Source organism: Empidonax traillii, unplaced genomic scaffold, assembly GCF_003031625.1.
Source record: "Empidonax traillii isolate 1590-97213 ecotype Southwest subspecies unplaced genomic scaffold, ASM303162v1 scaffold1417:size190790, whole genome shotgun sequence".
Taxonomy (NCBI): domain Eukaryota; kingdom Metazoa; phylum Chordata; class Aves; order Passeriformes; family Tyrannidae; genus Empidonax; species Empidonax traillii.
Window position 1 is genome coordinate 122,888 of NW_020956610.1, and position 23,334 is coordinate 146,221.

General features: G+C 50.2%; 1 protein-coding gene across 1 annotated transcript in view; it reads left to right on the forward strand.

Annotated features, from left to right (window-relative positions):
* Positions 1-222: 222 nt before the first annotated feature.
* Positions 223-23,334, forward strand: part of ELL (elongation factor for RNA polymerase II) — a 49,271-nt gene continuing 26,159 nt past the window's right edge. Inside the window, exon 1 of the mRNA XM_027907202.1 lies at positions 223-382. Coding sequence (XP_027763003.1) covers positions 248-382 — 135 coding nt within the window. The 5' untranslated portion in view covers positions 223-247. The remainder of the gene's footprint in view (positions 383-23,334) is intronic.

Here is a 23,334-nt window from a genome sequence, read left to right on the forward strand (position 1 = left end):
CATGCCCCGCTCCCGCTCATTTACATATCCCCGCCTCCCCCTTTCGCGCCGCCCAATCCGGCGCCGCGCCCTCCCTCCCCTCCAGCCAATGAGCGGGCGCGCTGCCCGCCGCCTCGCCCCAGCAACAGGAGCCCCGCGAGGGGCGGAACCGGCGGCGCGGGCGCCTCATGAATAATTCATAAGGGGGGGCGTGGCCGGCGGCGGGCGGCCCCGGCGGCCCAGGCGCGGAGGGGGAGACGGTCCCAAGATGGCGGCGCTGCAGGCGGAGCGCGGGTACGGGCTGTCCTGCGGCCGCCTCGGCCGCGGCACCCGCGTCTCCGTCTTCCACGTCAAGCTCACGGAGAGCGCCCTGCGCGCCTTCGAGAGCTACCAGGCTTGTAAGGTACGGGGGGGGTCGGGGGGGGGGGGGGGGGGGGGGGCGGGGCCCCGGGCGGGGGGGGGGGGGGGGGGGGGGGGGGGGGGGGGGGGGGGGGGGGGGGGGGGGGGGGGGGGGGGGGGGGGAGAAGGAGAGGGAGAGGGCGGGCGGTCGCCACGAGGCCCCCGGAGGGGAGCCCCCCGCGGGGGTGTGGGGGGAGGTGGGTGTGTGGTGGGAGACGCTGAAGGGGTGCGGGAGCTCCTGCCCCAGCCCCCCCCCCACCCCACCCCGGTGAGTGACCGGGGAAGGCGGGAGGGGGGGGTTGGGGACGATCCCTCTGCCAGGAGGTTGGGGGAGACCGGAGGGGGCTCGGAACGCCCCCCGGTGTCGTGTGTGTGTGTGTGTGTCCCTCCATGGGCGTTTAGTGGGCCCCGCAGTGGGTAACCGGGGAGGAGGGGTCGGGATCCTCCGGTAAGTGCCTGAGGGGCACCGGGAGGGGTCGGGGTGTGTGCCCCCCCCCCCCCTCCCGGTAGCTCCTGGGGAGACCCCAATGTGCCCCCCGCGATGGGTAAAGGGGGGACCCCAATGTGCCCCCCCCCCCCGTGCGTGAAAGGAGGACCCCAACGTGCCCCCCCGGTGGGTAAAGGGGGGGGTCCCCAATATGTCCCTCTAGTCCTTAAAGGGGCGACCCCAATGTGCCCCCCACCGTGGGCGAAAGGAGGACCCCAATGTGCCCCCCCCCGGTGGGTGACGGGGCCCCCACGCCCCGCGGTGTCGGTGCGGGGGTGGGCGCTCGGTGTCCCCCCCCGGGAGGTGACGGGAACTGCCGTCAGTGCCCCTGAGTGTCTGGGGAAGGGGGGGGGGTTGGAGGGACGTCGATGCCCTCCCCGTTCCCCCGGTGAACGTGACGTGGGTTTCCAGGACCGGGAAGAGGGGGGGGAGAAAGGGGGGCCCACCCCCGGTGCTGCCATCCCGGACTGGGTGGGGGGTCCCTCCCTTTGCTGCCCCTTCCCCAGGGCACCCGGTTGTGCCCCCCTCCCCCCGCCCCGGGTGGGAAGGGGGGCAGGGGGAGGAAGGGAGGCACGTTCAGGCTGGGGCTGTATTTTGAAATTTCCAGATTGTCTTTTCCGAGCGATTTCCTTGAAATGCATCCAGAGAGCTTATTAGTCATGTAAATAAAGAACGATGGCAGTGCTCGGCGGCAGCGGCAGGCGTTGGGATGGACCGGAGGGGGGGTTTCAAAACTGTCGTTTTTCAGTGCAATTTTATTTTATTTTATTGTGTTGTATTTTTATTTCTTTCCGCCTCTGATCCTGCGACGAGCATTTCTGTCTCCTCACCTTGGCTGGGGGAAGCTGGGAACCTAAACCCGTTTGTCATTAGGAGCGTCCTGCCTGCCAGCTTCTGTAGGATAAACCATATGTTGTCACAACACTATTTTTAATTTAGGGTGTTGGTTACATCACATCACTGAATTGGGCAATCTCTGTATGAGGACGAAGGTAATGACTGTACCAGGGTTTATCAACTTATATTTTAATGAGTGTTTATCAGCATTATGAGAAGTCAGTAGCAATAAGTGACTCGGGTAGACTGAATTATTGGCTTTCTTTTTTCTTCTGAAAATGAAATGAATGGTCCATATAATTCTTGCCTATATATCAGGAAAGCCTTCTCTTTTGGGGGAGGGAGAGTAGGAAGGCTGCAGGCAGCTGCATTAAATATTTTGGGAAGCTATTCCGAGTCCGTGTCACACATGAATAGTGGTGTTTATTTTCTAAATGAAGCCTGGGCTCTGGATTGTTTGGTGGCCAACGGCCACTAATGAACTTTGCTTCCTTCACCGCCACCCAAAAGAGAAATACTCAGAGGCTCCTGGTGATTAACTGGGCAGGAAGGGATAAGGGCAGAAGAGCTGCTTGTTTGTGTAGTGAATAACGCAACAATTAGTGGGCTATTAAACACATATGCTCATTCTGCATGGGTTCTATAAACAGTTTCTCCAGCTTGTTGAACGTCTGGGCTTCCTCGGAAGCGCCCGGCCATGGCCATGCCAGGAACCGCCCCCAACACACCTTTGCAGTGTGTGTTTGTCCAGCCCAAGCTCCGCTTTTAATTTTGGGCCTCGGCAGTTAAATGGAAAAAATTCGCTCAGGCTCCTTCTGCTCGGTTTGGTCTGAAACGCGGTGGAACTGACGGCAGCGTTGTGTAATACGGGATAATGGCCTGGAATCCAATCCTGCTGTTTGTGTTACCTGGAGTCCAACATGTGCAGTCTGACCTGTTTCAGGTGCCGGGGTAGCACGTCCGTGCGATTCCTGCGACAAGACTCTGTCCCTCTGCCAGGACGGGCAGGGAAATGTCTTCAGTTCCTTGCTTGAGTTTGTTCTTGGTCTAATAATAATGTATTGGGATTACATAATCCAAAAATGATCACCCAGCCGGGCGAGCTGCCATTTGTTTGGAGTGTCCCTTGTGCCAGAGCAGTTGCAGGCTTGGTGTGGAGCTGCGCCATGTGTGGATCAGGCAGCAGGGCTGTGGAGAAGCAGATATTTCTCTTCTTGGGTCTCTGCTGGAGTTCTCTGTGTCGTCCTGGGGAGGAAAACGGTCGTGGGTCCACGTGTTGGATGGGGCTTGGAGCAACCTGATCTAGTGGAAGGTGTCCCTGCTCGTGGAAGGGGATGGAATGAGAAGAGCTTTGAGGTCCCTCCCCACCCCAACCATTCTGTGATTCCGTGCTGTTGATGCCCAGCTCTTGTGTTCCAGCTGTTCCTGTGGTCCAGAGGATGTGGAGCTGCTGCTGAGGAGCTCCACAGGAGCTCTGGCTTTTCCCCAATCCCCAAAAGAGTTTCTTTCTCCAGCAGCTCAGCTGAAACAAATAGGAGTCTTAAAAAAAAAAAAAGAGGTAACACTGGCTTCACAGGGGCCGGTGTGAGATGTCACCCAGCTGCCCCTTGTGAAACTTGCTGTCCCTGAAACTGCCTCCCCAGGGTTGTGAAACCGCGAGCTCTGGCGGCTCAGCTCCCAGGGCCGAGCGGTGGCAAGGGTGTCCCAGGTCGGGTTGTCCACTGGTGAGATGGAACTGGTCCGGTGTGTTCACCTGAAACAGCTCTGGGTTCTCCCAGCAGTGTCATTCTAGACCAACCTTCAGTTTGCTGCTGCCTTCCCTGTGGAGGTGTGTGTGTGTGTTTAGGCCTTCCCAAAAAAAGCAGGACGTGGCCAAGGTCGGGTTGGACGGGGCTTGGAGCCATCTGGGGTAGTGGGAGGTGTCCCTGCTCATGGCAGGGGGTGGAATAAGATGGGCTTTAAGGTCCTTCCAACCCAAACCACTCTGGGATTAGATAATTCTGTGACTTTTTCACATCTCTTCTGGTTTGTCTCCAGCTTTCTTGCTGCCCCTGTTGAGGTACAAGGGAACTCCTTATGCCCTTCCTTGTTTTCTCCTTTCGTTCCTTATCCTGAACCCCATCCTTGAGGACAAGATATTTTCTCCATCCCCACCTGAGACCCTTAGATACATCTCCATCCATAGCATTCATCCTTTGATGTTCACACCTGTTTTTTAGCAGCATCACGAGGGGTTTCTGGTTAAGTCCCGTTCTTCGTGCACGGTTGAAAGTGCCACATGGCAGCCCCGAATGCCCCTTGGCAGTGGGTCTGTCTCTCTTGTGCTGAAGGTGCTGACAGCAGGCAAACAGCGTTAGGGCTGTTCCTGGAACCCTTAACCTGGGAATTTCCCAACTTTCACGTTAGTTATTTAAAACCTCTCTTTGCGGCTGGAGCTTGTGTGAGGGGCGGTCGTTTGATAACGAGCGAAGTGACACAATTCCACACCTTTCCCTATTACCTGGAGCTTGATGTGTCGACCTGATGATGGAGGCCAGGCTCACCTCAGCTCCCAGCCCTAGTCCTGGCTTGTATGGTGGTTTTTAGGAGGATGTAAAGTAGGTTGTAGCATCCCTTGGGTCCGTGTGTGATGCGGCTGAGCGGCACCTCCTGCTCTTGTTGTTCCTCTCCTGCCCCTGCTACCCCGCAGCGTTTTGAACTGAAGCCACTGGTTGATTCACTGGTGAACTTTGGCAGATGCACAAATATTTATTGGGGTCTGAGCTGAGATAACCAAAGCACGTTGTCCCCGTTGCTGAGCTAGCTGAGCTGAGTTTTGGAGCCGCGGTCTGATAGATGTGGCTTCCCAAGTCACCTTCCCCGCGCTGCTCCCAAACCGACGGCGAGGGAAGCAGTTCCGTGCAGATCGGGGTTAACCTGACCCCTCGCAGTCTGCTGCTCATTGAAAGAACTTCTCAGCCCTGCCTTTTGGAGCAGTTGGTGGAGATGCCTTCATCTTGCTGCGTTCAAAGCACGAAACACAAAATGAAGGCTGTGCTGTCATTACAGGGTCTTTAGGGTAATGCGTATTCATGCTGACTTGGGAATTGAAAGCTGCTTGCAGGTGTCAGGAGGAGAAGGAACAATCCGGCTTTCGAATCAAAATTCATTGAATTATCTTTGAAGCTTTTTTTTGCATCATTCCTCCTCCCCCTGTAACCTGTTTTTTCCTGTCCTATTAATTCGCCGATGCCGTAGCCCGTCAAAATTGAGGCTCTTACGACATCGGGAGCGTGAGTCGGTGACACGACCGAATGAATCAGAGGAGGCTGGAGAGAGGAAGCTCATGGCACACACGTACGTCTCCTCCTCATCAGCAAAAATGGGACAGGATCTGCAGAACGCCCCGAGCTGCCCAACTCCTGCTCGGTGTTCTCCGACCTGAACGTGGCACCTCCCGTCCCGAGGGAAGGGGACAAAGGGACCCCGAGCGAACGCTGCGCGCGAGGAGTGTTTTGGCCCGTGGCAGTTTCCTTTCAATTATTTAGGGTAGCTTTTTCTCTCTCTCCCTCTCCCTCTCTCAGCCCTTCCACCGCTTGGATCTGCTCAAATTATAGATTCAGCTCTATAGTTTTCAAACGGCATTGGAAGGAATTGTCTGTAATTTACATCTGAAGTGACGTACAGTTGCTATGGGATTCGGTGGCAAATTATAAACCCATTATGCTTTTTTTTTTTTTTTTTTTCCCTTCGTACTGGTGGTAGCAGACTAAAGAAGTAGGTCTAATTGGTGACGTGCCAAGGGAAAATAGAAAGTTTGTGACAGGATCCTTGTGACTGATGGTGCCTTTTTTTTTTTTTTTTTTTTCATTTTTATCAAATGTGATCTGCTTTTTATCAGCAAATCGTACACCACCATTAATCAGAGAGGCTGAATTTGAATTAATAACTTTTTGCTCTCTGGCAGTACTGGGGGAAACGAGCTTGAGCATTAACCCTTTAGGTGATTTCCGTGGGGCTGGGTTGCTCTTGTTTTAATTTAAGGTCATTTAAGTGGCATAGATGGTGACTTGTATCCATGACTATGTCAAGACTAAACCCTCGCTCCCTTTCAGCATCTTCTGTAGTTGGTTTCTTATTCCACTTAAACAGCTGCAAAGGGAGAAAGGAAAGCTGTTACAATATGTTTTTTTTTTTTAATTTCTCTCTGAAATGTAACCGGTCTGAAGAGTCTCTTCAGAGCAGTGTGTCTCGCAGGGACCCGGCCGGCGTGTGGCCCCTGCCCTTGCTGGTCAGCTCAGAGTGATCCTCCAACATCAGGGCTTTTCTGAGCCTGTCTGAAGTGCTCTGTCCTGTTCAGTGGGTTCTTGTCGTGGTGCTGCTTGGCAGAGGGCTGGTGACTGTTGAAATAGTTCCCCTCGCTGTGTTGGGACAGCAGCAGAGCCTTTATCGCTGCCGAGGGAGGGGAAAAAGAGCATTTGAGGTCTCGTTTAGTAAATGAAACGCGTGTTATCTCCGAAACAATTTGCACATTTCAGACAATTTAAACTCTGCCCGTAACTTGTAAGCAGAAACTTGTGAAGCGTCTCCAAATCCCTGGTGTTTGTGCATGTTGAAAAATGGGAAGGGACAGACTGCATGCGTCACTCCCGCACTAATTTGTGCCAGCTAATCCATGGGAGAAGAATACATTTTGGCTGACTTAGTGGTTTTGCTGCTAATGCACAGGAGAGTGCGTTTGAATGGGTTGGAGTGGCTGCACGGGCTTAGGTAGACTTTGAAGAGATACCCAGTGTCTGGGATCCTGTGCTGGGCGCCCTGATTTGTGGTCACATGTCACAAATCAATTTGTTTAGGTTTTTGGGAGGGGAGAGGCGGGGGGGGGGAAGTGGTCGTCACTCAGCGTCACAACACGGGGAAAGTTGGGATCGAGTTACCTGCGAATAACGAAGGTTAAAGCTGTTTCTGGAGGAACCATTACCTGCAGTGAGCTTAATGCTGATGAAAATAAAGCCTGATAACCTGAACTGCGCTAATATTTCATCCAGGGTGGGATCAGAGGAGACATCACCAAAACTGGGCTTCAGTGCTCGGTGTGCCTTGGCTTGACCTAGATGTGTTACCCGGGAAAGGAGCTTGGATTTGCTGATAAGGGTTTTCTGTAGTGGCTCATGTGTTGCTTAGAAACATCCCGTGTACACGAGGCAACTTTTGCACACCATGGTAACCTGGTATTGCCTTCTGGCCGGGGATTTTGGTGTGGTTTTTGGTTTTCAAGCATTTATACGCTCAGAGAGCGTGCTGAACCCCTCAGCAGTCAGTTTGCAGGGTGGTGGTGCGTGTGTCCCCGCTGCACCGGGGAAAGCAGACTCCCAAAATCCAATCCTTCTGGCATCACAGCCTAGAAAAAACACTGCTCCGTGCACTTGGTCTCTCCTTTCTTTACATTGGACTAGTGCCTTTTTCTAATTTAAAGAAACCAGCATTTGTTTAACTCAAAAAGAGGTCGCTGCTGGTGAGCATGGCTTGACTAAACTGCCCCCCCCCTCCACCCACCTGGAGTCTTCCCTGCTCTGGTTCAGCCTGATCACAGTTAACCCTCTGCTCTCCTTGGGTTTTTCTGGGGGAGAGAACGCTTCAGCCCAAGTTTTCCTGGAAAACCGAGGCGTTTCCCTGGACAACTGGGGTGTTTTCAGCCCCGTTCTGTGCCGCTGGGTTCCATGGCAGGCGCAGGCTTCGTCCTTGGGGTCGGTGTCCCCGCGGGACGCGGTTCAGCAGGTACCGTGAAACTTCCTGAAAGCCACGGGTCGCCCAAATCTTCGCGGTGTTTAGATTTCATCAGCACAAACATCCTCTTGACTCCCTGGGCTCGTGTGTTTTGGGCCCCGTGTGGTTCAGCTGTGCTTTGGTAAGAGCAGCCACCCCGGTGTGGGTTTGTTCATCCGGGATCAGCGATGTGAGGACAGGAACGGGGTTGCCCAGAGAAGCTGTGGCTGCCCCAGCCCTGGAAGTGTCCAAGGCCAGGTTGGACGGGGCTTGGAGCAACCTGGGACGGTGGAAAGTGTCCCGTAGGGACCCATGGAACAAGATGAGCTTTAAGGTCCCTTCCAACTCACACCATTCTGTGGCAGTTTAATTGTCATCATTTAACAAGAGCAGACTGGCGTTACTAAAATCCTACCAAAAAGCCCAGCAGGAAGGAAGGAACTCCAGCTCAATCCATATCCCTGTGCCCACAGGATCTGTATTTTCTACTACTGAGGTGCAAGACCTAATTTAATCTTTCTTCTGTATTCCTCCCCACTGAGGGCCCGTCCTGCCATGGTCTGCAATCAGTGTGCTGTGTGCCAGTTGTGGTTATTTGAATCATATTTCCACATTTCAGTGTCTAGACTTTATGTTTGTGTGAGTTTTGTTGTACCTTTCCAGCTCCGGCGCTGGTTTCAGTTGGTTTTGGCTCCTGGTTTCTATGAGAAAATCAAACGGGCTGTGTTCCTGCCTTCCCCCCAAAGAAAGAGAGAGGAACAAGGGAATTGGGGCAGAATTTAGTTTTATAAACTCCTTTGCCACCATTTTTTCTCTCTTCTGAGAGAATCTGTGCGTGGATGAGCCGGGTGCTGCCATTTGGTGACCGGGCAGATGAGAGCGAAGACAAACCGCTGATGGTTGGAGATAAATCTCTCCCTGGTTCCTCCACTGAGAGAAATCTGCTGGGAAAAACAGGGATGATCTTGATCCAGGCCAGCAAGGCTAGGAAAAGTGACCATGCACACGTTTTTAGAAACAAAACAACTTTGTCACCCACAAAGTAAGAGCTTCATTTCTAGCCAGAGGTTTTCTTGCACTTGTGGATGTTTCAGGATGATGGACCTGGTTGTTTGTTTAGTGATCAGGAGGGGTTGGGCTGTTTGTGATGCTCAGAGAAGCTGATAATGACACAGAGCTGGATGACAGGAACCTCACTGTGACCAGAAGGTAGAGCTGGCTGTAGAATTGTTTACAGCAATATTGACTTGTGCAGAAAATGAGTGTGTAAACCTGAACCGAGGCCGTTTTGTACCTCCTGGTACAACCAAAGTGTGTTATGGTTTAAATCAGTGAAAGGAAATAATGCTCCTGACTCGGAAAGCTCGCTGCCATCCGATGTGAGAGGCTTGAGTGCATCTGAACAGCAAGAAAAATCGGGATTTTTTGTCTGGAATGCAAAGAATAAAAGCTGTGGTTACAGCTTCCCTGCCCGTGCCGGCTCTTCAGCTCCCGCTTCTCTCCCCCCCAAACCCCGGTGCTTGAGGTGATCCAGCCGGTTGCCAAAGCCATGGCTTTGGTGTAAATTCTTCCACTCCTTCCTTCCATTCCTCTCAGCTCCAGCACTCAGTGGATGCTTTTCAGAGCCCGGCATGGGCGGGGTAGTAGCGAGGAAGCAAATTTTTCCACCCTGCCTGAGCTTGGGCAAGCGGAAACTGTGCCTTGGAAGCCATATAAGGCGAGTCAGGCGGCTCTGGCTGGGCTCACCTTTCCACCAGGATGCTGGGGAAGGGAGCAGCCCTTGCTCACGGCCAGAGTTTAAGGACTGCTGGGCCTTTGAAGTGCTCTGACACTCGCCGGAGGTGTGGTGTGGTTGTGGCCGCCCTGGTTAAGGTCCCAGCAGCTCATTAACTCCCTGACTCGTGGGGCTCCAGCACGGCCCCCCGAAAACAGAGGAGGGGGGAATGGGTGATTCAGAGTGAAACCTCCGTGAGATGACCAGAGAGGAGCAGCCCCTGTCACGGGGTGCCTCCGTTTTTCCTTCTGCAGGCAGGGCTGAGGGGGACACCGCTCCGCAGCGCTGGTTCCCGTGGCGTTAAAATAGATTTTTGAAAAGCTCTGGCGACACCTGCTCCCGCTCCCAGCCCTCAGAGCTGCCAGAGCCCCAATCGTGACCTCTTGCTGCTGCTTCTTTTGCAGAATTAAGAGCAACTTCTGCTCCCATAAATAGTCCCTTAAGAAGTGCGTAGGAGCTCCGTGGCCAATTTCTTTTGAAAAGTGCTGTCGGTGACACCTGTGGCCGTGACCTTGGCCGCTCTCCCCACCCCGTGTCCTTGGCAGGGCAGCTGTGTTTTGATGGGGAGCGTGGTGGTCCTGGCCACAAGCTCTGCTTCCTTCTCTCCCATTAGGTAATCAATAATAAAAAAGAACCTCTCGTCATCTCTGTGCGCTTCGCCTCGTGGGAAGCTGCTGGTGGCTTTTCCTGCCGTAAATCCAAAATGCTTCCTGCCTCCTCCTTGAGGTCCCCGTTCCCCTAATGCCACTAAAGAGGATGATGGCTAAAGGGACGGTGCCTGAAAGCTCCTGTGTGTGTTCCTGACACACGTCATGGCTACCAATCCCCGGTTTTATTCCAGAAATAAAGCGTGGTTTTCCCAAGGACAGCGATGCAGGCGAGCGAGGGCACTGTCATAAACCAGTTCTCCCAGTGCTGATGGGAAGTCCCAAAACACACAGCCCTGCTGAGGAAGCGGCTTCGTGTTTAATCTCTGCAGGTGTGGAAATGGGAAGAAGAAGGGGAGCTGGTAATGGATGATGGATAAAGTAAAACATATTAAACCTTTCCGGACGTAGACGGGGTCGGTCGGCGTGGAACACAGGGGTGATTAAAACCAATCGCAAACATTTTTCTGGAGTCAGAAATCGCTTATGAATTAAGGACTTTGTTCTTAAGGCGTTAAAATCTAGAACGCTACGTGAAGGGGGGGGGGGAGAATAAACAGATTAATTACCTGGAAGGTTTGATTATTGTAGTTCCAGGCGTGTTTCCATGACCTCTCCGCAGCCATTTGCGCTGGGGCTGTACCTAATGTAGGTGCTGCCTGCGAGTTTGAGCTCTCTCCTACAATTAGAGCCATTTAACTCCATCTAAAGGCCTTTTTACTTGTCATTAGGACTAAATTTATGGACGCTGACAGCAGGAAGAAACACATTTATCCCCACTGAGATGGGCTCGGGCTGAGAAAGCAGAACTCTCAGGCCACCTGCGGGCTCGCCAGGGTTGTTATATTTAGACCCCAAATTCTGGCCAGACAATGAAGTGCCGGCTCAGTGGCCACACCGCTTCTTTTGCATGTGTGAATTCGCTGAACTGCCTCTGTCTGAATGTCTGAGATCTTGAGGGGGGTGGGTTTTTGGCCTCGGACCCGGCGAGTGTTTTCGCTGTGGTCGGGCTGTGTTCAGTCAGCAGACGCGGGGTATGTTTTTCCTCCCCTTATCTGAAAATTTTTCGTGTTTATTTTTGGAATTCGTCTCGTAACCTGAACTTTCTCAGGTGTCCTTGCGGGGAGAAACATCTGACTTATTTTTTAGGTAGATTTTTTTCTTTTTTTTTTTTTTTTGGTAATTTCTAGGAAGAGTATGTTCTTTCTTTTACTGTTTGTCGCTTTATTTTTGGAGCAGGTTTGTTACCAACCAGCCTGGCAGTGCAAATAGAGAGGCAGCTGAAACAGTGTGGGTTCTGTGCTTCTTGCTGAAGGAGAGGGAGCACCTAATTTAACTTCTTCAGGCAGCTGCCTTCACTATTTTTCCCGGAGAAAGCACCCCTGGAAGCTGGAGGAGGCTGTTAGTGCTGTGTTAGCAGAGGGTACGTAACACAAGGTTCTATCAGGGTAGAAAATCTAGTGGGGTTGCCTTGCTCAGTATTTTCAGCTGGGTTTTTCGTGGGTGTCTTCCCTCAGTGATAGGAAAAAGGAAACAACACTGGAATTATTGATTATTTTATTGCTCTCTCCCCCGTGGAGATGGTAGGAAATATCAGTGACATTCCCTGCTGAACTCCCAGGGTCTGTTGGGTTGTGTTCCCAGTGTCCTGCCGGTGTTGGAGCACCTCTTGTTTGCCAGAAGAAGCTGTCTGAGCATCTTGCTTTGCCTTTTGAAGGTGCTCTGGCTCGTGGTGGGGGGGATTTCCCTGGGATTCCTTCGGGATCCAGGCGCTGCCTTTGGTTTATGGCTGGTGAGGAGCATCTGAAGATCATCTTCAGCACAACTTTGGCAAGACCAGTAATTACTCTTCCCTTCCAGTGTCAATAGGATATAGCTGGGCACAAGGAGAATTAAAAAAAATAATAAAAAAACTGGTCCAGGCTTGTTTTCCTGGGCTCAGCAGTGTGTGTGTGTGTGAGGCAGAGATTTATTCCGGGATGGTGGAACTAGTTCGTCAATCTGATCTCTCAATTGCCTTTCTATAATTTTTTTCTCTCGCAAGAAAAGGAGTAAAGAAAAAGCCCTGTGGAAAAGATAAGGATCGTTGTGATGTTTCAGCAGCTCGTTTAAGCCACCTTTATGAGCACATAGGCAAGTGAATCAGCCCCGGGTGTCTTAATGTGTCCTAAAATAAAGGAGACTTTCGGAAGGTGGGGTTTGAACTGCTGTATTTTCATTTAAAAAGATTGCAGCAGGAGAAAAAGGCTCTTTAAAATTCAGCCTGGGGGGGGAAAGGGGGGGGGTTGGTTGTGTTGCTCATTAACTGATAGTCACTCCTGTTTACCTTGGGTGATAAGTCCCACGTTAAGAATGGCCAGCAGTGCTGATGCCGTCACAGCTGCCCTTCAGAGAGAGAATTGCCCTTTTTTTTTTTTTTTTTTTTTTTTTTTTTTTTAAATGGCTGGCTTAACTGACAGGTGGGGTTTCTTTAGAACTAAAATAAATGCAAACGACCACAAGGTACCTCTCCTAATCATGGAGAAAACCACTCCCCCTCCCCTTCCTGTTCTTAGCAGCTCGGTAATGCTGTTGTTGTCGGTCCAAAGGTCGTTTTAAAAATCTGACATGTCAGCCCAGGAACACACTGTTTCTTAATGAGGCTTAAAGCGGCGTGTAGCTGCCTGGTGGAAATAAATTTGGAGCTGCAGAGTGCAGGGAAGACATGTGAACAGCTTTACTGGGATGGGATCACCTGGCTTTTCCTTGCACCAGCCCCCCCCCCGGATCTCTGGGAAGCCCTCGGTGCTTTCATTTTTCCTCTTGTTACTCAAAACACAGGTGCTTGACAGCACATTTGCTCTCCCAGAAGCGAAGCAACCTAAAACACCTTCGGAAAAACCTGGTTTAAAATTATTACGGTTTTTTTTTTATCTTTTCCCCCTGCGTTTCACGGCTTGAGTTTTTCCTCCCTGACCTTGGCTTCTCGCTTTTTTTCCCCCCCTGCTCCTGCAACACCTCTTACTTTGAAACCCTCTCATCCTCCTTCTCAGCTTGTCCCTTGCCCTTGAACCGAAGCTCCTGAACCTCGGGCTGCTCCTTCTGGGTGATGCTCCCTCGGTAGTTTGAATGTCTGAAGGCTTTTCCTCTAATCCTGTTCCCCAGCACTACTGGAATTTCAGCACCTTCAGCCTCGGCTCTTTGACTGTTCTCCAGTTAAAACTAGGTCAGAAACAACTGTCAGCTTCTGATATTTCACTGGGCCTGTTTTATAAGTTGTAACCCCGGTGTTGTGCTTGCGTTTTTAATCGCTTGCTTTAATTCTGACATATTAAATGTCTCATCTGGCTCAGCCCGAGCAGCCTGACACAGGAAAACTGCTCCAAATAACATCTCGGATGGAAAAGCCACGTTTACCTCGATTGGGTCTGAAAAGGTGAATTATCTGATGCCAAAGATGCCAAACTGACAGATTTTTTTTTTTTCCCCCCTCTTAACTGTGCATTTGCTGGCAGTTTTTGCCCCAATCAGCCACCTTCTCCTTGTGTCTGGGTGGCTTTTTAACCTGATGGGTGAAAGAAAATAGCTTAAAAACAATAATAATAATAATTGGAAAGCCACAGGCTGGTGAGGAAAACAGCAATGCAGGCGTGTTGCAAGTCATTTAAAATACTGGTTTTTAGCTGAGTTGTGCCTGACTGGACCCATTCAGCGTTTTTATAAGACTTGTCTTGGACTGGTGCTTGAAGTGGTGCCTCAGTGTTCAGTGAAATCCACCTGGTGTAATTCAAGAGTATCCTTCGCTCCTTCCTTTGAGCCAGCCAGTATTGGAATACTTGGGCATTCTGGCATAAATGGGATTTAAATGAATTCTTGCTTTTCAGTGTAACTGAAGGGCTGTGGTTTTAAAATTCTGCCCGAGCTGTCGTCCCTAAAAAGCTTCCCAGAATGGCAGGTTGTTTATTAAGCTGTTCTTAATACACTTAATTTTCTTGGGTTTGTGTGTGTTTCCTGCTGCTCCTTGAAAAGGATCCCAATGAAGGCACGTGGTGGAATTCCTGGGATGTCCTTTGCCAGGGCCAGGAGTCGGATTTTGGTGATCCTGGTGGGTCTCTTCCAATTCAGGACGTTCAGTGACTCTGTGATTTTATAGGATCGAAGGATCCCTGGGCTCCTGGAAGCTCTTGGGTTTGCAGGTACCAAGGTGATCCAGCTCTTCCTGACACACCTGAATGGCCCCCACGAAACGGAGGGAAATATGGGAATCACTGCCCTGTGTGGAGGAGGTTTGAACCCAGAGGTGAAATACTTCATTCAAGGAAAACTTCTGATGGAGGGCAAACCAAACAAATCTCGACCCTGAATCTGGTTCTGTAGTCACTTCACATCACTTGCACAGCGTGGAGGAGCTGGGGTGTCTTAATCAGTCGTGGAAACTTTATTTATACGTGCTGGGAACGAGGGGGAGTTGTTTAAGATGTGCTTATTCTGCATTCATTTGGGAAATGTTTTTTCTCCTGGTAGTTGGGGGGGGGGTTTGTGCGGTGCAAAAACCCAAAATACTTGCAGTAGACGCACTTGGTACAGCCTGTTGTGGGAAAGCTTTTTAACTGTTTAACCCTCTGAAGGTGAGGGTGGGTTTTTCATCCTCCTCTTGGGTCTGGCTGATGCAGTTTGTGCTTTAAAGTCATTAAAGAATTGTCCCTAAGAGCTTTTGGGAGGTAGCAGTTCAGAAAAAAAAAAAACAAAACAAAACATTAACTCTTTGTCTTGGGATACGAATTTTAGGAAGCAAATCTTGGCTCTTCCTGAGGTTTAATAACTAATTCTCTTTTTTTTTTTTTTTTCCCAGTGAAGTTGATTAAAATCATTATTTTTCAGTTGTGTCCAGAGGTCAAATCTGAGCCCGTTGAGGGTGGGAATGCTCAGGAGTAGGAACACCAGGCAGTTGCTGTGATTCTTTTCGGGCAACCAGCCCCAAAATGCCGCTTATTTTCATCTTTCACAGACTTGATTTCGTTGTCACAACAGCCCCAAAGCTGCATTGCTTCAGAAGGGCTAATGGGGGGGAAAGTGCCGTCTCCAAGGCAGGCAGCAGCAATCCCAGCGAATTCCAGGCTGGAAATTGGTTTTCTCAGCGTTTTCACAAGCTTTTTGGCTTGGCTGGAGGGGCGGCCACATCTCCAGCACGCGGTGAACAGCAAACCTTTCCCTCCTGGATGCAGAGGGAGCACAGGAGCCTTTAGTCAAGGTGTCTTGTGCTGGAGGAACGACCCTTGAAAACGTTCTTCTGAGAAGACTTTTGAATGACCCCCCCCTTAATTCTTGGCTCGTGAAACTCTTCGAGTGAATCCTTTAGGGAGAAGCAGAACTGCCGTTCCCCTTTAGCAGAGTTGGGAATTTGGGATGATTCCCTTCCCTTCTGCCAGTTTTGTTGTTGTGGTGGTGGGTTTTTTTGTTGTTGTTCTCCTCGGTCCTTTCCCGGTTTAACAAGATCATCTGGTGGCTCCAGTAAAATTCTGCTGCGAAAAAACAAGCAGTGAGAGAGGATTGCCCAGGGAATTCCGGGCATTGGGTGTCTTAATGGGGTTCTTGCCAGGCTCAGGATCTCCCTGAATTGTCTGGTAAATGCAGATGTGTGTGCAGGTGCTGCAGACACAGCTGAACCTTTCTTAGAGGAATATGTAATATTAAGTATAATATTTATTTTTTAATAAGGGAAGAGCTTTGGGATGTGCTAATTTAACTCTTCCCCCCAAATTAACCTACGAGTAATAAACCAGTAAAACTTATTTCTAGGTTTGTGCTTAAATTTTTATTTTGGTTTTTTTTGCAGTGAATCTGCCAGCACAGCATTATCTTTGCAGGAGAGCTTTGGGAAATGCTGTGGCAACTTGTTTTTGCGCTTTCCCAGTTTTACCTTCTTATTGCTTTCAGTCTGAGTTAGAGGAGGAAAATCCCTTCAGGAAGAATGGTGAGGAAAAAATAAAGAGTTAGGGCTGTTTTTTTTTTTTTTTTGCTGATTCCCCTGTTGGTGCTGGGGGAGAAGGGAAGAGGGATATTCCAACCTCTGCCTTGGGGTTGAACAGGACAGGACCCTGACATAAAGGTGTTTAAATGAATGGGGCAGCTCAGATTCAATCCAGCACTGAGTAATAAAATCAAAATAGCTCTGAGGGCTCCTGGTTCTGTGTCAGGGAGGGTCTGGAACACCCTCCTGGAACGAGGAGCGGATGCAGAAAAATCCATTAGCACAAACTTGAAACTTCCTTTTCGGAGAGATGCAGTCATTGTATCAAAACTGGGAGGGTTTTTGTTTTGTTTTGTTTTGCTTGAAGGAAGGAAACCTCCTGGGTGATTACACTAAAAACCAGGCATGGTACTCTTTCATTATAGACGTTTTTAATTGATTACCCGACTGCTTTGATCAGTTCTAGGGGCTGAAAGTTGCACAGGGTTGGTTTTTCCCCCCCCAAAATAAACACCTTTCCTTCCTAAACCTTTGGAAGTGGTGGGATCTGGCTCTTGGCCCTGTGACAATAAACCCTACCTGAGTTATCCCCATCCTTGTTAATCGTGACATTGGTGGGAGTTTGTCCAGATTAAACTGCAGATAATCATCATCATCATCATCTCAGCCCTGAAGTGGTGCAGGGAGATGAGACCTCACGATTTCCTTTTCCTCTCACTCCCCCTAATGAGCAGGTCCCCCTTCCCTCCCCGGAAAAGCCAAGAGGAAAAACAGGGAATTAAAAAAAAAAGGAGCGTTGTCCCATGGGGAAACGTGCCTGTGAGTCTCCAAACTTGGATTCCCAAGGGAGGCTCCACTGGGGATCTGGGACTGTGCCCGAGTTAATTGGGAGCCACAACTTCCCCCCCCCCCCCCTCCACACCCCTTGATCTTTTCCCATTTCTTGCCGTGCACGTTCCTCAGACCACCAGTCCTGTCTGCTTTGGGGTGGGAGTGGAGCCTCCTCTAGTTTTGGGTGGGTTTGCAGTCTGTTTTGGGGTGTCCCCTGTGTTGCTCTGTTACTGCACCCATTGCCGTGGAAAATGAGGAACGGGGATTGCAGGAAGTCATTCCCAGGGATTCCCAGTCATTCCCAGGCCCGTGGATGGGCTTGCTGTGTTTGCCAGAGCCGCTTTCTGCAGCCAAACAAGGTCTCCTGCTCCGCAGCCATCTGAGTAAACTCGAGACCAACTCACAATACTTTAATTATTTCTCCAAGGATTTGAGCCTCCTTTCAATTTTCTTCCTGAAAGGCATTGCCTAAATTGCATCTGTGCCCAGCTTTCCTTTCTAATGGAAAACTACTGTACCTCGTGCTGGCCAAACATCTTGGCTCGATCGTCGCGTTTGTCCTGGGATTTTTCAGTCTCTCGGCGAGTCGGAGCTTCCCTTCCCAAAGCCACCTTTCCCAAGGGTTGTGCTGCGATGCTAAAGATGACCAGAGCATCAGACTGTGCCAGAGACGTCTGTTCTTTGGGAGCTGGAAGCTTTATTTTTGCAGATACGGGGGTCAGGATAAAAAACATCCCTTAGTTCTGCGCTGGGAAGCAAAGCGTCCTTTGAAGCTTCACTTGGAGTTACCAACTTGAAACAAAGCGGTTTTGCTGGGCTGGAGCATAAAACTTAAAGCATCTTGAACGTAAACCGTGGCTGGGGGTGAGTTTTGGTGGAATTGGTTGGTGCTGGGGAGGGTTTTGAAGGCGAGACCCACCAAGGAGCCTTCGTGGTGCCTGGGAGGAATGAAGGAACGAGGCGGGTTTGGGAAGCTGGGCGATGGCTCTCATAAAAAATAAAATCACAGGAATTTAAAAACTAGTCCAGAGGAGGCCACCAAGATCATCAGAGGGATGGAAGACCTTTCCTGTGAGGAAAGGCTGGGAGAATTGGGATTGTTCAGCCTGGAGAAGAGAAGCTTTGGGGTGACCTGATTGTGGCCTTCCAGGGCCTGAAGGAGCTACAGGAAGGATGGAGAGAGACTTTGGAGAAGGGCCTGGAGTGACAGGACAAGGGGGAATGGCTTCCCACTGCCAGAGGGCAGGGTTGGATGGGATATTGGGAAGGAATTCTTTCCTGTGAGGGTGGTGAAGGGCTGGGATGGACTTCCCAGAGAAGCTGTGGCTGCCCCATCCCTGGGAGTGTCCAAGGCCAGGTTGGACAGGGCTTGGAACAACCTGGGCTGGTGGGAGGTGTCCCGCCCGTGGCAGGGGGTGTGATGGAAGGGATCACAAAGATCCCAACCCATTCCACAATTCTGTGGAAAAAAGAAGTAGGAGGTGGCAAAGCTGAGGCTGCTGAGTGCCCCCTCCAGCCCTGGGCTGAGTCCTGGCCAGCCAGGCCAGGTGTTCTGGTAGCCAGACTGGGTATTTTGGTAGCCAGACTGGCTGTTTGGGTAGCCAGTTGAGTTCCCCACTGAATTCTGCAGCCAAGATCCCCCGAACATGCTGCATTTCGTTCAGGAGGACCTTTCTAATGTGGATTAGCTGAGATCAGAAGCTCCAGGCATGCGAGAGAGAACAGGCTGCGTGGCTGGCTCAGCTCTCGTGCCTGTGGGGTGACATCTTGATGACAGTGGAGTTTAATTGCTTTCTGCTTTGCTGATACAGGCTGTTGTCCATTTAGGGACAGCACAAAGCATTTCCATTAGGCTACAGTTTGGTTTTTAACTTCATCATGAGTCTTCCCCTCTCTAAGCTTACTCAGAGGTCGAGTTTTCCTGTATTTCAGCGGGACAATAATATCTTTAGATGCTCAGGTGTGTGGTGGGGTGGAAGTCTGCTGGTGGTGCTTCCGTGCCTAAGGAGCTGGGAATGGTGGATTCTGTGTTTTGAGGAGCTGGGAATGTTGAATTCTGTGTTTTAAGGAGCTGGAATGGCGAATTCTGTAATTTTAAGGAGCTGGGAATAGGGAAATTCTGTAATTTTAAGGAGCTGGGAATAGGGAAATTCTGTAATTTTAAGGAGCTGGGATAGTGAAATTCTGCTGGAAATGTTGAAATTCTGTAACTTTAGGGAACTGGGAATGGTGAAATTCTGTAACTTAACCAACAATTCCAGTAATAACAACTTGGGTGGTTCTTTTTTTTTTTGGAGCTGGCACCTTAAAACCTTTATTTTCTATCTTATAGAAACACTTGATTTTTGAGCCTGGAAAGTCAGAGCACTGAGGCAGCAACATTTGTGCTGTTACCAGCCCATGCAGCCACAGCTGGTGTGCCTTTTGCAGCTGAGCAATTAAAAACTTTCCGATGTACAGCGTGGCGTTCCTGGCTGACAGAAAAGCTCTGCAGGCGTTTTTGTTGCCACCCCTCGCACTCCTGGGCAGAGCCTGCTTTAATGTTACCAGCGATGGTGTGGCCAATTAATGCCTGTTAGGCAAAGGAGGAAATGGTAACAAATACAAACTGCAGCTCAGGAGCAGTTGGGGAGCGTCCAGCTCCTAAAATTCCACCTAAAACACCTCTTTTAAAAATTAACCTGGTTGGGAAGCTCCTGGAAGGATGCAGGTGAATGCCAATCCTCAGCATCCCTGTGACTGCCCTTCACGCCCTGAAGCGAAAATTTGGCTTTATACTCAATAGTGGTGGATTTACATGGAATTTCCAGGGCTCTTCCCACGAGAATGTTGGATTTGAGTGGCAAAGCTGTGATTTTTTGGAGCCTCGGCAGACTCAGCCCCATCTGTCCGTGGCCTCCACTTCAAAGGGAGATCCTTGGGAGGCCCTTAAATTGCAGCTGGAAATCGTGGTGCATTTTAATTCCCTAAGGAATAGGTGGGACGTTAAAAAAAAAAAAAAAAAAAGGGGGATATTCAGGAGGCTTTTTACTGCTGTGTTTCTGGTAGGGGGTAAATAGAAGCCCTGGAATAGCGGAACGTCTGGGGAGAGAAGCCTTTTGTCCCTCCCTGATGTGCAGTGGCTCTCTCCTGGGCCAGCCTGGGCTAATTGACTGCCAGTAAAACTTCACCCAGACTCCACTTGAAGTTGTGTGTGTATTCCAAGGTATTTCTTTCCCCTGGGATTTTGTATTTCTTGCTTGCTTAATGAACTCGGGGACTCGGGGGTGTCTCCCACGAGTCTGTGGCTGGGCGCATCTGCTTTGACTCTGGGCTCTGCTTGGCTCTGCAGGGTCCGTGGGGATGTGTTGGAGACAAAAAAAGGGAGTGGAAAAGGAGATCTGGAGGTTCTGTTCAGCCCTGCGGGAGATTTTCCCGGGTATCCGGGTGTGCTCGATCCGGGTATCCCCCCCAGATTGGGATCTGAGCCTGTTCATTCCCCCTGTGCTGAGAAGCCAGAGGAAGCGGGGGGGGGGGGGGGAGTTGATCCTATATTTGGACCTCACTGCGTGGGCAAAAGAAACATGAACTGGTCCTAACCAAAGAATTAAAGAGGGACTCGGAGTTTGGGGTATTACAGAGCCTGAAATCCGTGCAGTTCGAGCTCTTTCTGTTTGTTCTCGTCGTTGTCGCTGGTTCCTGAGGCGCAGCAGCTTTACCTGGGCACTTGTTTTACCTGGAATCGCACGTGATGGTTCAAAATACCCCCTTAATGCCAGCCTTGGTTAACAGGATTTTATAGTTTATATTTATTGGAATTCTTGCTACTAATTTTAACCGTTTGCAAGAAGCTTTAAATTCTGAAAATAACACCACCACCACCACCACCCCCCTCCCGGTTCCAGCATAAATAAGGGTAAATTTTCAGTTGCATTTGTGCCTCTGAACGTTCAACAAAACAGGACAAACACACCAATACTAAGTTTAGGCAAATATTTTCCATAGAACACTGCCTCCAGTATGAATTCCAGTAAATACATGACAGAACTTCCCAAAACAACATCTTCTTTAATTATCTGCATTTCCCTGAAGAAATGGGAAGGTTTCCAGCTGGTTACTCGACCTGAGGATTTCCAGTGTCCTGTGTAGGAAATCATCCCTAATAGGGTATTTTATTAACTTTAAATTCAATTCTTCTGTGTTTTATTGACACCCTCTTGTTCCTCCTGCTCTTTCCTCAGCTTCCAGATCTGGAGTATTTTAAAGTGTGAGGAGCTCTTTGTGTGTGGCCACCACCTCTGAGAGCTTCCAGAGTCTCTGTAAAGGTTTGCTGTCTCCCCTTTATCCCAGGGAATCCAGAGGATGAGCATAAAACCGTGATAATAAAAGCCAAATATCTTGTGGGAGCTTTGGGGATGAGTTTTGGGGGGTTTGACTTCATGGCTTCGGAAATAATCTGACAAAAAGCACTCGGGTCCGCTGGCGTTTGGTTCGCCTTGGCGTCCCACAGCAGAGCTTTGGTGTTGGAAAACTTGCTGCTTTATTTCTCCACCGTTCCCTAAGAATCCAGCAGGAGCTGTGGGAGGCAGGGAACTGGGCATGGAGGTGTGGAAATGCTCTTTCCAGGTAGGAAATGAGCGAAATTTTACAAGAGTAAAACACCGGGGGTCTGTTTAGACCCCCTTCAGAGGGTCTGTTTTCCAGTCAGGCAGGGCTGGTCGTTCCACTTGGGGTAGATCTCGGGGAAGCTGCGGTTGGGATGTTCCTTTGGAAGTGATTCCTGCAGAGCTTTGGGGGCACCAGCGAGTTGGGCTGCAGGGAAGGACTTTGGTTTGTTCCAGCAGCTCCTTTGCCGTTCCGGTAACCGGGGAGGAAACTCCCACAGCTCCCTGCAGGACCTGGCAACCCACAGAGCCCTGGGAATGCTTTGCCAGCCTTCCAGCCCTGCCTCAGGAAGCCTTTGGGCTGGAACAATAGCAGGCAGCAGGAGTGGAATTCCTGCCTCTTTAGGTGTGTTTAAAGGGGCTTTGCTCTCCCTGAGCGTGTTGAAATCCGTGGCACCTGCACCAAAGGTGGATGGAATGGCATTTCTAGGAACTGTAAGGCAGGAAGTTCAGTCCTGGCATCATCAAGGGAGAAGAATTAGGTGACTCTTGGGTGACTCTTTAGGGGATGACACAGGGATTTTGGAAGTGGCAGCGAAAACTTCTTGAAATTGAGGGGTTTCTCCGTGCAAGAACGTCCGAGAAAGTTAATCCCAATGAAGATATAAATCCTAATGCGGTCTTAATTTGGTTTAACTTAATTCCTCTGCTTGCTTGTGTTCTGGATGAAGGTGTCCACGCAGGGATTTAATTTCATCTAATAAAAGTACTTGGATCCATATCCTTAATTCGTTTAGGCTGTGCACGTGTTCTCCTCCTCCATGAGCATTTTCAAGCGACCCGTAGCCAGGGAATTGGACATCGGGGAAGTGATGCCCAAAGTGTAGGTACGGGGATGGTGTTGCTGAGAAGCCAGGAGCCTTCCCTTCCCTGCCTAAAAAAGGGAAACTGGAGCAGAGTATCCATGTCTTCCGCGTGTGGAGCGTGGCAGGGAGTTCCAACGCTGATATTCCTGCTCTGGGGATCACAAACAGGGCAGCTCGGGGAGCCTAAAAATGCTGAATCTTGGGAAACGCGCCTCAACTTCGCCATAAACACTCCCAGGCTTGATATCACACAACTCCCAACCGGTTCATCTGCAGACTGGGGAGTTTGTCAGTTCTGTAATTGAAGCTTGTCCTGGTTTGTGCAGCAGGACTTTTGTCCCTGCCTCCTTATCCCGCTTCCGTGCTTCTTTCTGTTCCACTTAACTTCCCAGAAGGACCAGCAGAACTTCCACCAATCTATAATTTGCTGTACAAGAACCACATGGAGGTTTGTTGTTTTTTTGGGGTTTTTTTTTTAAAAAATCCAGATTTTTTTCGTGTTTCAAATGCTTGTTTCGCTCAAGTTCTGTTCCTCCGGAGTTCCTGGCCACGCTGCAGAGCACGGGGTGAACACGCAGAGCTGGCCGGGCTGGCCATGAACAGCGTGCTGTGGAATGCAGTGTCGTGGCACTCGAGGAATCCACTGATCTCTGTACCAAGAGCAAGATGTTGTTTATTGTTGCTTTATAAAGGTTGTTTCGGGTCTATAAAACGCGTCATCCGGCGCTGTCGGCTCCGAGCGCGTCCGTGCCTCGCTCAGCGTCATAAATGTCTTGGGTGTGCAGCACATCTGGGAAACGGTGCTGGATGGGGCTCTGGGAAGGTTCACACTCTTGTCTTGGGCTGGAGATTTATTTTCTTGGTGAATTTGTCCGTTTTTGTGTTAATATCAGCACATCCTGGCTGAGATTTCCTCGCTCCCGGGGCTGAGAACTCTCGGAAAGGTTTTGTGAGAGACGATGATCAACTTCAAGGGGTTTCAAGGTGTTTAACTCTTTCTGTGATCCACTGGAAATCAATCCCTTGGGAATCCACGTGATCACTGTGACACAAACACCCCCTTTGGACTTGGGGTCCTCAGCCTCTTCCTGGTGATTATTTTCCCCACGGAAATGTGTTTCCCGTGTATATGGCAACGTTTTCACTCCTAAATGACACTTCAACCTGTTTTTTGTCAGTTCTTTTCTCTCTTTGGAAGGGCTTCCCATGTTGGGTGGCATTTAGGAAATAAAACCT